This window comes from Urocitellus parryii, chromosome 6 (assembly GCF_045843805.1).
Source record: "Urocitellus parryii isolate mUroPar1 chromosome 6, mUroPar1.hap1, whole genome shotgun sequence".
In the NCBI taxonomy this organism is placed as follows: domain Eukaryota; kingdom Metazoa; phylum Chordata; class Mammalia; order Rodentia; family Sciuridae; genus Urocitellus; species Urocitellus parryii.
Window position 1 is genome coordinate 77,790,971 of NC_135536.1, and position 18,488 is coordinate 77,809,458.

The 18,488-nt window shown below is 38.1% G+C and overlaps 1 protein-coding gene across 7 annotated transcripts in view; it reads left to right on the forward strand.

The window, feature by feature from the left end:
• Positions 1 to 1,104: 1,104 nt before the first annotated feature.
• The window catches only part of Ddhd1 (DDHD domain containing 1), a 76,234-nt gene continuing 58,850 nt past the window's right edge, over positions 1,105 to 18,488 (forward strand). For all 7 annotated transcript variants that reach the window (XM_026411038.2, XM_077799499.1, XM_026411036.2 and 4 more), the window contains exon 1: positions 1,105 to 2,006. In XM_026411038.2, the coding sequence (XP_026266823.2) occupies positions 1,160 to 2,006 (847 nt within the window). In that variant the 5' untranslated portion in view covers positions 1,105 to 1,159. The remainder of the gene's footprint in view (positions 2,007 to 18,488) is intronic.

The following is an 18,488-nucleotide window of genomic DNA, read 5'->3' on the forward strand; positions in this document are numbered from 1 at the left end:
CCAACCTGATTTCATTGCAAAGAGAGTAAATGAAACAGTGAGGATTTCTATTCTTGAATTGAAAACACTGAGGCTGGAAATTGTTTTTCTCTGTATTCTCAACACAAGATGATGAATAAAATTTTATTTTATTTTATAAATAAACTACATAAAGGAGATCCCAGAAAATGAATTACAAAATCAGAAACACACACACACACACACACAAAAAAAAAAAAAAAAAAAAACCCTGAAAGAAATCTTTAAAGGTCATAGAATTCATCACTAAAAGGAATTGTTATAGTTCCCCTGGTTCAATAATCTCTTAATTTTACAGATAAGGAAAGCACAAAGATCAGGGAGATTTGCCTGGAGTTAGTTAACAAAGCTGTCTAAAACCTCCATTCTAAATTTCAATTGAATAATCTTTCTACTACACCTGGATGGACTTGCCATCATTATCAATAAACATTGACTGTGCACCTATATGTGGGAAAAGCTGAGACTTACACACTTGGTTTCCATCAAAGGCCTTACAATGTGGTTGAGAAAACAGGAAGTATTGAAAGGTAAGCAATAATATGTGACACTCGAAGGGAGGTTGACTCCAGTTTCTGAATGGGAGTGATGACAATTCTGGAAATGCACCAGGTGACCGTGAAGGCCCAGGTGAGGCTGCACGTGGATTTGAAGTCATGAAGGTGAGCACTCAACTTCCTGGGGCCATTTGGAAGCACAGCTGAAGCCTCCGGTTCATGACGAGTCGGGGAAAGCCTCACCACAGTTGGGATGGAACTCTAAGGGCGGGGACAAGGCAGCAGTGTAGCAAGGCTGGAGAGACTGGGACAGGTTGCTGATAAAGCCCAAGGTTGGCGGATGACCCGAGCCGACCCTGAGCTCCCGGCCCAAGGGATACGGAGGAGTGGCGCCCACGGAAACCTGGCTTCCGGGGCAGTACGCGAACGTGGGGCGGGGCCGGGGCGAGTAACGCCCACGTCTGGGTGCGTCACAATGGGGCGGGCCGCAAAGCGCGGCTGCGGCAGCCGCTGGCCTCGAGGGGGCGGAGCTGCCGCTGCTGCCGCCGCCGCAGCAGCAGCACTATTCGGGATTTGAAAGATTAAAAACTCCGGGTGGAGGAGCCGGCGGCGCGCGGCCGGGCAGCCGGCAGCGTCTCCACACCATGAATTACCCGGGCCATGGGTCCCCGCGGATCACTGAGCATAACGGCCGGGGTAGCGGAGGCTGGGAACTGGGCTCGGATGCGGGGTCGGCATTCGGCGGCAACGTCTGCTGCTTCGAGCACCTGCCGGGCGGGGACCCGGGCGAAGGCAGCGTGCCCCTAACCCTGCTGCGCGGGGAGCCCGGGCTGCACTTGGCGCCGGACGCCGAGGACCTCAACCACCTGGCGCTGGAGTCCTGCCTCAGTGACGAGAACTATGATTTCAGCTCCGCCGAGTCGGGGTCCTCACTGCGTTACTACAGCGAGGGCGAGAGCGGCGGCGGCGGCAGCGGCAGTACCCCGTCGCTGCCGCCGCCGCCGCAGCAGCCGCCGCTGATCGCGACGAACTCCGGGGGCAGTGGGGCTGCGGGAGGGGGTTCCGGGGAGAGGAAGCGAACCCGGCCCAGCGGCCCGACAGCCCGGCACCGCTACGAGGTGGTGACGGAGCTGGGCCCGGAGGAGGTTCGCTGGTTCTACAAGGAAGACAAGAAGACCTGGAAGCCCTTTATCGGCTACGATTCCCTCCGCATCGAGCTCGCTTTCCGGACCCTGCTACAAGCCACTAGCGCTCGGCCCCAGGCCGAGGACCCGGATAACCAGCATGTGTGCGGCCCGGCTTCCCCGCTGGGCCGGGCCTCTAGCCCCGGAGAGGAAGACGACGAGGACCGCGCCTGCGGCTTCTGCTCGCGCGCGGCTGGGCTGGAGCCCCAGATGGAGGAGCTGGTGAACATCGAGCCGGTTTGCGTGCGCGGCGGCCTCTACGAGGTGGATGTGACCCAAGGAGAGTGCTACCCAGTGTACTGGAACCGTAAGTAGCAGGCCAAGGTTAGGGCGGGACGAGCTGGTTATGTGGAAGGCGCGGCAGGTCTGACGTTTGGTCGGGTTAGGATGGAAATTGTTCAGGGAGAGCCAGCCGGTGAAGGTAATGGAGCAGATGGCAAAGCCCAGGCTGTTTAGGGTCAGGAGGAGAGGATTCCGCCCGAGGTAGCGTGTCCTGGGTGAGCCGAGTGCTGCTGCCATCCCTTGGAGGTAATCCAGGAACCGGTCCCCAATCCGAAAGGTTTCATTTCATGATCCTACCAGAGCTTTGTCCACCCGGGCATCTGATTCGGTCTCATCTACCCTGAATCGCCTATTATTTAAATAGAAGCATTTCCTCTGGCTGTAGGAAGGTTTGAGAGGATCTGTATGAGAATCAACAGTTCAGTTATGGATTTAGCGGGAAAAAAGATTAATCCCTGATGGGAAAGGAAAGGTGATATGTTGTTCCCACTGGGTGCGTTCAGGAGAGGTGGAAAGCACTGCGGTAAACAGGTCTGACAATGGGTCCTCGCACTCTCAGGAATACTTGATTTTTTCTCCTAGGTTCTCATTTATATATTTTAATTTTGCCGGTCAATCTTGGAAAATGACAAGCCCTATGCCTCGGTTTCCTCATCTATAAAGTGGGGATATTGTAAACGAGAAAATATACCTAAAGGGCTTGGAACAGTACTCAGAACACATGTGTTATACGAGTATAAACAATATTCCCTAGACAACAGCTGCAACTAGGCTTAGAATTAAATTAGGAAGAAGGTGGTCAGAAATATCTGCCACTGAGTGCAGATGTTATATGTGCAATATATGGTTAAGTATTCAGTAGTGACAGAAATTCCTGGCAATCAGTAATTTGAATATACAATATTAACTGTTATGGGCCCAATACCTGAAATGTTTTCATTGATTGTCATTATCTTTAGGGTTTCTGTACATCTTATAACATTCTACTTTATATTAATTGTATGTATTGATCACTTAGCTTCCTTTCAGTGTGTTTAGTGACTTATGGACACAGTCTATATATATCTTTGTACTCTCATAAGGCCTAGTGCAATAGGTATTCAATAACTAGGTATTAAATTACAACCAGTGATTCTGATAATATTAAAACATTGATATGTTAAGCACAAGTTACTAAGATAGCAATTACAACCTGTGCCAAATCATCAAACTAAAATATGCACTATGTCCTATTATGCTTTAGATGACACTAAAGGCATTTGTTACCGTGTTTTTAAGGTCAGATCCTTGGGATATTCTGTTACATCACCCTTTTGATTATAAGCCCACTACGGATGGGGTATGCTTGTATTCATTCATGCAGTTCTTTGGTATTTACTGAATAATTGTATGTGCTGACACAGTACTCCTGTGAAGGTATTAGGAAAATTAGGAAAAAGAAAAATTCTTACCTTTCAGGGGCTTCCCACTTAGTGTGTCTTTAAGTGACCTAAACATCCTTGTAGTGTTTTGTTTTGTTTCCTGGAGATAGAACACAAAGATTTAGTGGAGCCGAACAGTAGAAGAAAAATGCAGATCATCTTTTGAGTGGGGACTAGAAACTGAGAAATGAATCTTACCCTTAGGTTAAACTGAAGTGTTCATCTAGAATACTGTATGTTCTTTTGGTTAATGGTAAGATTTGTAATGCTAGCTTGGTGCTTCAGTTTACAAAGTGATTTTTGACATTTATTCTTTCGCTGTATTGGCAAATCAGTGCTAACTTTCAGCATAGGAAGAAATGAACTCAGTGAAATTAATTAACTTGTCCAAGGTCACTCAGTAGACAGTGATAAAGCAGTTCATTAATCCAGTGAGGTATACAGTGAGGTATCCAAAAAACTTCTGACCCATCCAAGGGTGAGGATATCAGGAAAGCTTCCCAAAGGAGCAGGGTGACATAGGGAAAAGCATTTCAGCTAGATGGAATAACATATGCAAGGACATAGAGGAATGAAACAGCATGGCATTTTGAGGAAATGAGGGTGGCACCTGCAGGGGCCAAAGACACACTGGATGGATTTGGGAACTGAGGCTTCTCCAACCTTCTTTCCTGAGATGGAAACTTTTAAGGGCTGGTGTTTGTTATGGGACAGAATGCAGACTGTGAAGCACAGTTGGGAGAGTACCGTACAGTATAAATGTGCAGTGCGAATAAGGCATTTGGACTTTATTCTGTGAGTCACAGAGATCCAACCAGTTGAAAGTTCTTTGAATCTCAGGTGTGATAAGTTCCTATGCAGTGGTTGGATTGGAGAATGGGAAACATTTGTCATTAGAATATTAGTGTTATAAATTCATCAAGAAATGGTGAGGGCCTACAAAAGTTAACCTGAAGGTAAGGTGAACTGAGGCTTCTCCAACCTTCTTTCCTAAAGCAGATTAGCTATTTAAGGCCAATTATAGCTTATAAATTAAGATAATAATTTATATTATTATCATAAGAGCAACACCTATTTTTTCCTCCATGTTTGTATTTTTTAAATAGCACTCTACAAGATAACAACCCTGTGTGTCCCAAGAACATCATACAAGCTAAATGAAAATATAGTATTTTTATGGTGCTCTATTAAGTATTCCATTTCTCACAAAATCCACTGTAATTTTGTTCTAATCGGTTCTTTAGATGTCTGTATTATATTAGTTGTCATACCTTGCATTCAGTTCCAGTGTGGTCTCTTCATCATTTTCTAAAATGGAGGAACTGTTAGGATACTTGCAGCTTTTGATCTTTACCCCATATCAGTAAAGAATTCCGTTTTTCATTTTAGCCTCTTTTGGAAACTTTCTGAATAGTGGTAATGAAAGTTTTAAAAAGAGGGCTAAGTTCCCACGTAGAATCCTACAAATTCCTACATAGGAACTACATAGGATGTAGAAGTTCCTACATAGAATAGTGGTAGGAGTCCATTGGCCATTTAGATTTTTGTGTCCTAATTTATCCCACTGAATCTGGATGTCAAGGTGAACAAGTTAACTACCCTTAGTCTAAAAGAAAGGAATTAATTTGTTCTTCCTTTTGAACTTGCAGATAAAATTTGAAGTACTTGGGCACACAAGAACAGTATTTGACTTTTATAGATAGGAAGTCAATATTATGTATTAAAAATTCAGTTGTCCGAAACTTATTTTTGTTTTATCATATTATTTAGATTTTCTTCTGGCTACATGTGAGCATTTTAGATAAAAACTGATTGTTGCTGAGTAATGGCAGAGTGAACTCCCCTGTTTTCCAGTGTTCCTCCTAACTGCTTATATTAACTTCATAGACTTGTTTTGAGAATTAGTATATACAACATGCTTGAAACAGTAGGTTGGCCCATAGTATAGTGTTAACTATATCTATGTGGATCTCAATAACTATGCACCTTAGTTAACTAGTTCAGTGCTCACAGTTTGGTGTTATTGGCCTACACCTCACCAAAAGTGAAAGTCTATAAAGGATATTGGCAAGAAAATGACCAAAGCATTTAGTAATAACTGAAGACATATAGAACATTATAGATATATTTCACAAGTTTAGAATAATCTTGTAGCAAGTCCGATGACATTGATATGTTGTGCAGTATATACTACTAGATAGAGAGTATGTAATTTCTATTCATTGACCAAATCAATAAAATTACTTAATTGATCAAAATTGTATATGACTGTGTAGTTTCCAGAAGCAATCAACTACAAATCACAGGTTTCTCCTCTACACTTTCTGGTATACTTTTATATAAGGTCTACTTTTATATAAGGTCTACTTGCATTGTTATAATTTGAAACCACTTTCAGTTTCAGATACTTTAGAAAGTAAGCAGTTGTCTTTATGATATGTTGAATTGAAAGGGAAATTATATTTCCAACAAAAATGAGAGAAGAATTGGAGCTTTCCCCAAAAATATATGAGGTTTATTAACTTGGCATAGATGTAACCAGCTATTATTCATTCAAGAGTGAATAAGAATTCTTTATGTGACTTAGAGCATCATGGGAAAATAATGGAGTCCAAATGGGTTTTGTGTTTTGTTGAGATCATTGATAAGTTTCTGCCTCCGGAACTGTAGGAAGTAGAGACTAGGCATTAATATGCCTGATCTTGAAAAAATGTTGGAAACTTACTTTCTATTATTTTTTAACTGTTTTAAGTCCTTACTAGTCCACACTTGAAAGCAGCCTGGGCTACATTGGAACTATGACTCTTCAAGTTTACAGAACCCTGGCAGAAGTCTTCTGAGAACCCACCCTATCCCAGATCAAGTCCTCTGTAGAGTGCATTTTTCAGTGAAAAAGCACAGGGATGTGAATAGTGACAAAGATAGAGGATGGGACTTAGCACTACCTGACAATGCAGTCAAGGTTTCCATCACCTTTTGCAATGTGCCATTAGTTTAAAAAATGATCTAACATCATTTATTGATGTGTCTTATTACATTATTATTACATTGTAATAATAATAATAATATGTTGTACCAATGCTTTATATAAATGTTTAGAGTAATTAGTATGATTTTCTTTCCTTTGTCAAACTCTTCTTTCCTCCTGTACTATTTTGTTATAAAACAAGCTTTTTGTACTCTTTCCTCTTCCAAATTTATTTCTTGGGTCTCTTATTTTCTCATCAGTTCCTGTGGTTTGTGTTTTGTGTTTTGTTGAGATCATTGATGTCTGGAACCCTACAGCTGATCCTTTTTGGTAGAGAACAAGAAAAAGCTGGATGTGCTGGTCAAGGAGTGATGATGGACACCAAGGGGAAAAGAGTGGAAGGAAAGGGAAATGGGGAATGTATTCACAGGAAGCCTAAGATGAAGATTTTGGGCAGAAAAGATTGGGAGGTAAATAGAATCCCTGATAATTGGGGAATCTGTTTTTAAGACCTTTATCTTTTGATGAGTAGGATGGAATTTAAACTGTACGTTATCAAAAAAAATCTAACAGTGATAAAAGGTGTAGATGCAAAGAATTCTTTTTTGCCATGATCCATTCCTATAAGGTCAGTTAAAAAGTAGAATATATTTTACAGTTCCTCTCTTTTGATTTTGCATCTATAAGGAGAAATTGGCCAACAAGAAAATGTTGAATTACAAATGACTGGTTATTGGGATGAAAATCTTAATACAGATACTTTTTGATGATATCTCTTGAGTTAGGGAGCAAGTGAAATTTAAGGTTAAACAGTTGGAATTGCTTGTGCCAGAGAGCTATAGACACACATAGAAAAACTGATATGATTGTATAGAAGTAATTCTATTTTAGTGTACTGCTTCATAGTTTTATCAGATTGCCAATAAGAATAAATTATGTTGGGGCTGGGGATGTGGCTCAAGAGGTAGCGCGCTTGCCTTGCTACCTCGTGCGGCCCGGGTTCGATCCTCAGCACCACATACAAACAAAGATGTTGTGTCCACCAATAACTAATAAATAAATAAATATTTAAAAAAAAGAATAAATTATGTTTATCCTAATGCTTTATTATATTAAGCTGTATCTAGATAATCTTTATAATCATTGTTCTTGTGCATTCAAATAAGCTCTGTTGATTGACTGCCAGGGGCCAGGCCAGACTTTGGAAATTACATTGGTATTTATTTTCTGTATCCCAATACCTCAGATATCTGGAGATCTTAAGAGAAATTTAAGTTTCATCTGAATGAAGGATGCATTTTCAAATAGTTGTAAGTTAAGCTTTTATATGTTAGAATATAATTTTAACTCTTTTGAGTAGAAATTCATTACTAATTCTCCCTTGATGTGCTTCTCAATGAATCATTATTCTGAACACTAATGGAGAATAGTCCTTGAGACACATGATATGGGACAAGAAGTTGATGAACTATGCTAAAACTTAAGGTTTCTGAATCATAAGCTGTGAATGTGCTGCTCAGCAACTTCATATGATGCACAGGGAATAGAATTGGAATTATTTCCGAACTTTAGTGTAGAAATAGTTAATGCAGACTCACACTTATATTTTACTACGTAATAAAAATGGTTAAGTTTTGGTTCATATTTTATTGACTGAATCCTTTATTTTCATTCTAGAGAATTGCTTCTAGCTAGTCCTCTGATAAGACCTGCATTTTAAAACATTGTGTTTTCACCTTCCTCCAAGTTTGTTTATGATTTGGAAAACAGTTTTTGCTTCAAATCAAAAGACAGTCATCAGAGAGTGTCCTTCAGAGTAAACCAATTGAGCACCACTCAAACTAAGAAATGCACAGGGTGGCTGCTAAAGAACTGTCTGTGGTACGCACTCTTCCAGTGTGGCTATCTGGTGCTAAAATGAACCTTTACTGTATGGCTAGCACTGAGACAAGAGTACATATCTGTAGGTTTATGACCAAGTGCTTGCCTTTGCTCATCATTCTCATTGTACTGCCAATCACTGATAACACTTCTTACGTAGGATTAAGATAAGTTACCTATATCTTGCTCTTAGTCTTTCACTAGAAAAAATTAGGACCTCATATTTTAGAGAATCTTTTTAGATATAGTTGCAATTTATTCTTTAAGCTGATTACATTCATTTAGCCTGTTTTATTGTTTTGTATAAACTACATTATCTATTCTACTTTCTTTGATAGGAAGAAGGATTAACTCTACCTCATAGTGTGTACCCCAATTCTGAATGTAGGCTTGACTTTTGGAATTCTGATTGCCTGGCATGTCTGTCTTTTAAGGAAAGATTTACAACCCACCAAAGAATATGGTAGGCCACACCTAAGAGTAGACTTGGTTCACATTTGTTTTCAAATCACCTTTCACCTTAACACAGCTTGTCAGGTTTCCTCTTTGCTGCCTCCATTCAGTTATAACTAGCTTTTCTAGAGAGGCAGCATTTTGTAGTGGTTAAGAAGGTTAAGGGCCATGGGAGCCAGACCATTTGGGCCCAAGTCTCAGCTCTGCCATATACTATTTTTTTGACCTCAAGCTACTTAAATTTTCTGTGCCTTAGTTTCTTCTTCTGTAAAATGTGGATGATAGTATCTGCCTCTTAGAATTATTTTAGTAAATGAGTTAAAACATTTAAAAACTTGAAATATACCATGATGAATATATTGTAAGTTCTATATAACTGTTAATTATTACTGTTTCTCCGTTTTCCTGCCTTTTCTGTGACTCCAGATTTATACTCTATGTGACATTCTTGACTCTTGTTTTTATTTTTATTTGTAGTCTCTTTCATGACTTTATATCTTCTTGACCTGCTGTCTTGGTGATCACCTCTTAAATAGGCAGAGCCCTGGAGCCCCTGTAACTGTCACCTGCCCCTGTGAGAAGCTGTCATTTTTGCTTGGCTTCTCAGGCCTAGAAAGATCTGTGCTATTTGAGTCTTCCTGACTTGGCTCTCAGAGAAGTGTACCTGTAATTCTCTTGTGAATCTACTGCCTATGGGAAAGAGGAATTTGTTCCCATTAAAACATTCTAAATTTTTAAGCATCTACTTTTATTGATTGATATGTAGATCCTCTCACCAAATATAGGAGGAACTGACTCTACCCCCAAAGCTCATTTAGATCATCTCTACCCCCTACCAGGATTTTTGATACAATTGAGAACTTTACAGTTTTCTGAAAGACTGCTCAGTTTTCAATTGAGCAGAGCCAGTAGTGTTCTTGGTTTTCTGCCATGCTGGCAAGGGGAAAATGGCCCACAACAATCCCTTACAGTGCAGGAGACCTCAGTATGCAGACTTTGATTCCTCCTGACCTGCAGCTGAATGAAGAATGATAGGGACAGCAACTAGGCTATGGCAACTAATATAAGATGTGATTTGAAATAATCTTGAATCTACCATTAGTCAGGGATTTGAGGTAGTCCTCCCTTCCCTAGTTTGGCAATAAAATCTGTGTGTGTTCAGAGAACAAATCTTTATTGTCAAATTGCTTTAGTTTGAATCTTTGATTTGCTATATATAGCTCTTTGACTTCGAACAAGTTACAGTCTCTCTCTGGCCTAGTTTCTCCTTTGCAGATGGGCATTACTCTTACTCCACTGAGTTATTATCAAGATAATTATGATTACTATTACGACTCTGTTGATGTCTCACTAAGTTACCCAGGCTGGTCTGAAACTTGCCATCCTCCTGCCTCACCTTGTAAGAAGCTGGGAGTGAAATGTGCCACAGTGCCCGCTCAGCAGACAGTTTGTAAGAGTTGTTTTTTTTTTTTTTTTTTAAAGAGAGAGTGAGAGAGAGAGAGAGAATTTTTAATATTTATTTTTTAGTTCTCGGCGGACACAACATCTTTGTTGGTATGTGGTGCTGAGGATCGAACCCGGGCCGCACGCATGCTAGAAGAGCGCGCTACCGCCTGAGCCACATTCCCAGCCCTTGTAAGAGATTTTAATGAACAATTTTTGCTTCACTTTTGAAAGGTATTTGTGCAGGGTTTTATAATCCTCAGCTAACATTTTTTTGTTTCCTTTAGAACTTTAAACATGTCACTTCATTGTCTTTCATTGTGGTTTCTGATGAGAAGTTTACAGTTATTTTAATATCTTCATTCTTTGGGGTGTCAGCATTCTTATTCCTGGTTTATCCCCCATTTATCAATGACTTCTAGCAATTTTGTTATAATGTGTTTTAGTGAGATTTTCTTCATATTTCATCTGGGTAGTATTGTTGAGATTTTAGGAACGTGGAGTTTGTAGTTTTCATCAAATTTGTAAAATGTTGGCATTCTGATTTTCATTTTTTTTCTTTGTTTCATTTTAGATAGTTTCTATTGTTATGTTTCTATTATGTGTTATTGAATGAATATGTCCTGTTGCTATGTTATGAGCTTAAAGAATTTCACTAACTTTCTGCAATGTCTGATATAATGTTGATCTCATTTAGTTATTTTTCATTTTTAATATTGTATTTTCCATCTCTAGAAGTTCAATTTGAGTTTTTATTTGTTGTGGTTTTTGTTTTTTATCTATAAAGTATAATGTTATTTTACATATTTTTCTACTAATTTTACCACCTTAATGTGTTTCTGTTGACTTGACTTTTCCCTGGCTATTGGCCGAGTTTTGTGCTTTGCATAGCTTAGGTATTCTTTGGATTTTATAGAATTCCTGTAGTATTGTTGAGCTTTGTTCAACGTACGTAATTAAGTGACTTCGTGTTAGTTTGATTTTATCAAAACTTTCTTTTAACCTTTGGTAGGTCAGAACAGTTTTTGGTATGGAAATGATTTATCCCTACCACATCAAAACTTTTCAGAGGACATTGGTCAATTCCTTGTGGATTAGGTGTTTGTATTCTGGCTGACTGGAACAGAAACTATTCTAAGCCCTATGTGGGCTCTAGAAATGTCCTGCCTTTCCATGGCTTCAGGTGTTTTTCTCCTGTGTTTGCAATAAATGGTACTTAGCCAAAGACTTTGAAGGGACTCTTCTGGAGATGTCCAGCTCTGCCTTTCTTGATGGCCCTCTAATTTCCCATACTTTGCCTCATAAATTCTGACCATTTTGTCCTCCCTCAACTTTGAGTTGTTTTACAACTCAACAAGATTGCTAGTTTTCATTGGATTACCTCTCTATATACCATAACCTGAAATCCTCTCCAGCACTAAGCATAGACAGCAGTGGGAATCCTCTTAGTCCTTCTGCCAGTTGTACAGTATCTTAAAATCATCATTCCATATATTTTTGTCTATTTTTCTATTGCTTAAGGTGGGATAATAAATGTAGAATGTGTTACTCAATCCTTGCTGGAAGTAGAAATGTGTCCTTCCAATTTTGCAAATTGATTTACTCTCCATATTTATCTTTTTATTTCTCTACTAGGCACAATGCAGTACTCTCATATACTGCATGCCTTCCTGCCCAGGAATGTTGAAATGGAGAACAGTAACACCTTTAGTGAGCCGATATAGATTAAATGGCTGTTTGCCAGAGTTGACTTGAAATGTCTTCTACAACTATTTTTATGGGCTTTAGGATAGAAGTAATTGTTAGAATTTCATATTGAAACTGTTTGCTAATGGCTCTTTTTTACCTGTGGCCTAATTGAGCCAATTACTGCATTTAATGATCCCAAAATGGACTGAATATTTATAACTCCCCTAAAATTCATATGACCTTCGAGGTGATGATAGTGCATGGAGAGAGCGGGCTTTGGGAAGTGATTATGTCATGAGGGCCGAAAGGAATCAGTCCTTTTAGAGAGGAGCCTGAGGGAGCTTGTTTGCCCCTTCTGCCATCTGAGGACAGGTCCTCACCAAACACTGAACCTGCCAGTACTTTGATCTTAGACCTCCCACTCTCCAAAACTGTTGTTTATAAATCACCTAAGTCTTTTGTTGTAGCAGCCTGAATGGACCAAGACAGCTTCCTAGTCTCCACCTTTCTTTTTCAGTCTTGTTTTTTATAACTCAGTGTAAAAACTGACTCTTACAGATCTGTTTTCACATCAGAGGACCTGCTTTTTAGGATACCGTCAGGAAGTAAATCAGCACTGAGCCAGTCACAGTGTGTCCACAGAGCTCTCCTCTTTAAGTCTTAGCATATATGTGATTCTTGGTTCTCTGGGCTTGCTTCTTCATTTTTTCTAGCATAGGGTTTTCATTTTGGAATTTGGGGAAAAAAATAGTAGGAAAAATGGGCTTTGGATAAACCGAATGGCTAAGACTTCCAAAAGAGTAGTCTTTCCCCACTATCCACTTTGATACAGAGGTTGAACCCAGGGGCATTCTACCACTGAACTACATCCCCAGCCCTTTTGCTTTTTATTTTGGGACAGGGTCTCCCTGAATCTGGGGTTGTTCTCAAACGTGGAATCCTTCTGCTTCAGCCTCCTAAGTAGCCAGGCTTACAGTTGCGTACCACCAGACCTGACCAGAAAGCTACTCTTGATATAACCAGGTTTAACTGCTACATGTGGATTTAGAAACTTTACAACATACTCCATAAGTCAGAATAATGCCATAGCATGGAATGGCATTTTAGAGTTTACACAGTGCTTTTACATGTTATTTTATTAATGCCCATTGTTGCCCCTCTGTGAGACAATAGCTTCGTGTTACACATGAAACACTGAGCCTCAGAAAGGTTAAGAGATGGAACTGGAATTATAGCCCAGGCTTCTGAATCCTTAACTAGTTCTCTTTCTATTTTGTAATGTCTGTGATCTCACAATTTACACCATCAGAACAGATATGAAGGTTAGGTTGCCAACAGTTCCTAACAGCCTGGATTATTTTATATTAACCTACATAAGGCTTCCTTGTCCTTCTTCATTACCATTTATTCCACCTGTTTGATGATTTTCTAAAAATATTCTTCAAATAAATTTCTTGTTTTAGGAGTATCTTATGTTTTCCTCTGCTTCTTTTTGCATATGTTTAAGCTTTGCATCTGTGCTCATTAGCATTCTGAATTTGACTATACAAATCTTTCTTTTCTCTTTTTTCTCTAGTTCCTCTTTCTTAAAAAAGATTTTGGTTTTTCTTTTGATTTCTACAAGGTTTCAAGTTTAACTTTTTTTCCAAGCTTAATTTTTGAGGTGATTGTTTCATTTATAGTTAGTCCTCCTGAAGAGTAAGCATTTGACAATCTGACATTTGCCATCTTCCTAATGTACTTTTCTTTTGTAACATGAATTGTTTTGTTTAAATACATGTTTAAAAATCTTAATTCATCTATTCATATGATGTCTAGTAGGTTAAAAAAGAAGGGTGGGAAGTGATCAGTTCTACTTCAAGTGAAAAACTCTTAAGAGAAAATTGTGCTTGACTTAAGTCTTATAGAAGAGCATATTATATATAAGCTGAAGGAATGTCAGGTATAAAGACATGGAGTCCTAAAGAACGCCAGTACATTCAGAGGTTCTGTTTGGAAGGGGCATTAGGAGTATGGTAGAAGAAGAAAACTAGATAGATAGGGACTAGAATTTTGTCCTGTAAGAATAAAATATTGATAGATATAAAAATGGAGAAGTAACTTGATCAGATTTGCGTGTTTAGATTACCACGTTGACCGCTGCATAGAAGATACAAGGAAAGTTGGAAGAGTTAGTTTACAATGAGGAAACGCATTAGTTTTCTAAGTGAGACAGGGAGATTCTAGGCTGGCATTCTGGTTATTTGAGGGATGGAGAAAGATGTCAAGGTGATAGAATGTGCAATATCAGCATTGCAAGTGAGAGGATGTATGGACCAGGTTATCTCTGTTTTTTACTTGGTTGGATTGTGGGAGAACAAACGTTCCATCCAGATCCTCTTTGGGGTGGCAGAGAGAAGCTAAAAGTTAATTTTGACATACTACATCTAAGGTAGCTACTGCACAACCAGGTGGAAGTGTCCAGTGGACAATTGAGTTATAGATTTGGAGCTGAAAAACAGTGCTGGAATTCAAGATTCAAAGATCCTCAGTCATTTAAACCAATGGTCTTTAAAATGGGTTATGCAAAACAGTGCATTTGGGGGGTGACATAATAGAAATATTTGAATTTATATTTATTTCTTTTAACATTTCTATTTTTGTATGTCTTAGAATGGATAAAACATTTCAGAAGAGTAATAATGCATGTGTGTGTGTGTGTGTGTGTGAACATGTTCAAAATATTTTTAGCTTTTAGCTCTGAATGATAAAATTTGGAAATAACTGATTTAAACTGGTTGGGAACCATTGGTCACTTTTGAGTACTTTATAATACATAACCTGGAAATCTGCTTTAAAAAATACATGTTTCTAGGGCTGGGGTTGTGGCTCAATGGTGGAGCACTTGCCTAGCACGTGCAGGGTTCTGGGTTCAATCCTCAGCAACACATAAAAATAAAATAAAGGTGTTGTGTCTAACTACAACTAAAACAAAAATATTTTAAAAAATACATGTTTCTATTGGGCATGCCCATAATCTCAGTGAAATCAGAATGCTGGGGCAAGAGAGTCATAAGTTTGAGGCCAGCCTGGGCAAATTAATGAGACCTTGTTTCAAAATAAAATTTTTCTAAATGCTTGGGATGAAGTTCATGATAGATTGCCTAGCATGCTCAAGGCCCTGTGTTCAGTCCCTAGTACCAAGAAAAAAAAATAGTTATTACTGTACCCTGTCTCCAGAAACTCATTTATTAAATTGTGTGAAGGAATATGGAAAATCGTTTAATTCCTCAGTGCATATGAGAGTATTAATACTCAGCCAGGTTTGGAAATCACGGGTTAAAACATGAAAAACATATTGAGTAGAAAGAGTAGACAAAGTTTGAATAACACTCTGCTGATTTTAAAAGTTTCAGTTATATTACTACATATTCTTTTTATTTCAGGCACTATTGTAGGTGGAATGGCTATAGTTAGCATAGAATTGATGCTCTCCACTAATCTAAAATTGAAAATTCAAATATCTGTTTTAATATTGTTTATTCCATCTTTTGGCAGAAGTTTCTGTCCCATATCTATGCAGAGTCTATCAATTTTTGTTTTTTGTTATTGTTTGTTTACTTAATCAAGTACCTAGAGAGAAAAATTTCCCTAAGCCTATAAAATTCTGCTTTACTTTCACCAAAATATTATTTGCATTACCAAAATATTATTTGGAAGGCTCAGTATAAAATGGCCTATGATTTAAAGTCTGTTCACCGAATTGAAATGAGATTGCTAAAAATGTCTAAAATCTGCCTTTTATGAATTAAAATTTGAGAAAAGAATGAGAATAATGTGAATGCCTCAAAGGATCATGTAACAAAACTATTGAGAATCACTATGGGTTGAATTGTGTTCCCCTGAGATTTAATACAATAGAGCTCTAACCATCAATATCTCAGAGTGTGACTATATTTGCAGTTAGGACTATAAAGAGGTGATGAGGTTAAAATGAGGCTATGAGGTTGAACCCTGATCTACTCTAATGCAGTCTGGACTGATATGCTAGTAAGGGGAGGAAATGTGGACATCCAAAGGAAAGACTATGAGAGGACACAGAGGTATCATAAGAAATTAAACCTACTAATACATTGATCTTGAACTCAAAGATGCCAATTATAAAAAGATAAATTTCTTTTGTGTAAGCCACCTATTCAGTACCATTTTGTTATGACAGCCCTAGCAAACTAATAGAGATAGTAAACCAATTAATCAATTTTACAGTTATATGGCTGAAGAAAATGCATGTAGGTTTAAAAATCCATTTAGCAGTATTTCTTAAAAGACTTGGTGTTTAAGGTATAATTATATTGTCCAGAATATCTTACCTCTTGAGAAATTTGCCTGAAGTTGGTCAATGGAGATATTATCTTTAGCCTAAGCCCGCTTTAGTATTCATAGTGTGATTGTTGCTTTCAAATATGACCCAAGGTATATTTTGAGGTATTTCTTTCATAAAATAGAATTTTGTATAATTGCTAACTCTAATCCAACTTTACAGTTATAATATTGTAGCCAAGCTAAATAATGTTAGGATATTAACTGTGGCTACTTTTGCCTACATTATTCCCTCAGTGAACAAGCAAATATTCAGGTGTTTGAATGTAAGGTAATATTTTGATATTTAGTTCCTAGTTTACTTCCTTTCATTTCATTTACCAGTTAAATAATGATTAACTCTCTGCTTAACTTTTTTATCTTACCAATCATTTAAGTACTATCAGTTTATTATTTTAATTGCTTATTTTATTATGATAGATTTCAAACATATAAAAAAACAACATAACCAATAATCAATCAGTAATCCCTTAAGCTAGCTTAAATATTAAAATTTACAGATAGAATCAAAATCTCCCTTTCCTTTAATCCAAATGTGACTTTTTTGAGATTTATCCATGCCAGCATATCTAATTCCAGATATTTGTTTTTATTATGCATAGTACTTTTCCATTGCATAAATATAGCATAGTTTTATTTTCCTCTTTGGACATTTAAGTTGTTTGGAGTTTTTTTGCTATTGTAAACATTGCCATAATAAACATTTTTATATATCTCCCTTGTGTATCTGTGCCAGAATTTCTCTAGATTGCATACTTAACAAATGTAGTGTTTCAAATTCTGTTTCTCTCTTACCAGTGAGTCTGAGCATATTTTATAAGTGTATTAATTATTTTGTTATATCAGTTAAAGTCCAATGAGGAGTCAGAAACTGCTCATTCATTTCTAACCAAGAAAGTGTAACATAAAGACATTAATGTAGGAATAAAGTAATGGGGCAAAAAGAACCGTATAAAGAATATGGAAATAGCAGATACAGGTAGCAGCCACCACCCGGAGACTGAGAGCACACAGGAAGAAGACATTCCCTTTCCACTTAAGATTTATACTAGTTAGAGAGTAGCAGTGGTCACTGGAGTGCAGTCCCATTAAAATTGCTAGAAAATCTGCTCTGTTAGTGCTGGAGGAGAGCTTCACAAGAAGTCATGTTGTCTTGAAAGCTGCCTTAGAGTGTGTGAAGGGCAGTTCAAGGGGTGGTGCCTAGCAAGCAGGTGATATTCCACTATAAAACTCACTGGGGAATTATGGTATCAGGGGAAGCTGCACATGAGAAGATGCCATGTCTCAGCACCAGAGCAGTACTGAAAATTGAAATGTGCATCCTGAAGGAGCCCAACAAAGTAAGCACACTGGCACCAAGAGGAGAAATCCCTTCCTCTTTCAGCATTCTTCCAGTGTCACCTACTGGCAAAGCCCAGCTTTGGGTCAGCTGGCAAGGGAAAATTATTTAGAGTTCACCTCTGCCTTAGAGCATGTAAGGAAGGGTGGGTTGGGAGCTGAGAGGCAGTGAATTGGTAACATAAATAATATCCTTTGCCCATATTTTAAAACTGAGTTGCTTAACATTTTTGATTTGTAGACATTTTTTATTTTTAAAGAAAACAGAATAAAGGCATTTTGTTTTTTATAATCACATTTAAATTCTTACATACTATTTTGTCAAGTGACTTTAATTTAGTTTATCTTCTTTATATTCAAGCACTCCAGGATTTTCAGTACCATGAATAACATGCTAACAGTTCTGTAAAAGTCAAGCCAGGGCTTAGTGATAGGTGTGAAGATGGTCTGCTATCATTGTAGAATCATAGACTAAATATGTTGGATAGCATGGACATTGAGAGTATGCAAAAAGAATATAGTTTTATTTTTGGTAAGAAAATCACTTGAGAAAAGAACTGTTTGAAAGACTTTGATATATTAATTAATTTAACAAAACTCCATTCAGTCTAAACTAACCTGGATAAGTTGCTAACTTGTCTGAGAGTGATACAGAATATCAGTAAAGAAAGTTGACAGTAGCAACTTAGACAATGTTTGATGTATTTCGGTGGTCAAAAGCTCTTCAACTCTGTTCCCGCTGCAATATCCATAGCTTCCACAAGGCTTTTATAATAAAGGTGTTGGCTAGAAAATGTACAAATCCATTTAGCATATTCAATTTACTAAGGGGGAAATGTTAAATACTTTAAAAAGTTTTCCATACTTTCTGGGTTATCAGTCAATTTTAATGACATCTTAATTATTCAGATTACTACATTTCAATAACCAAAGTATTATTGCATGACACTATTTT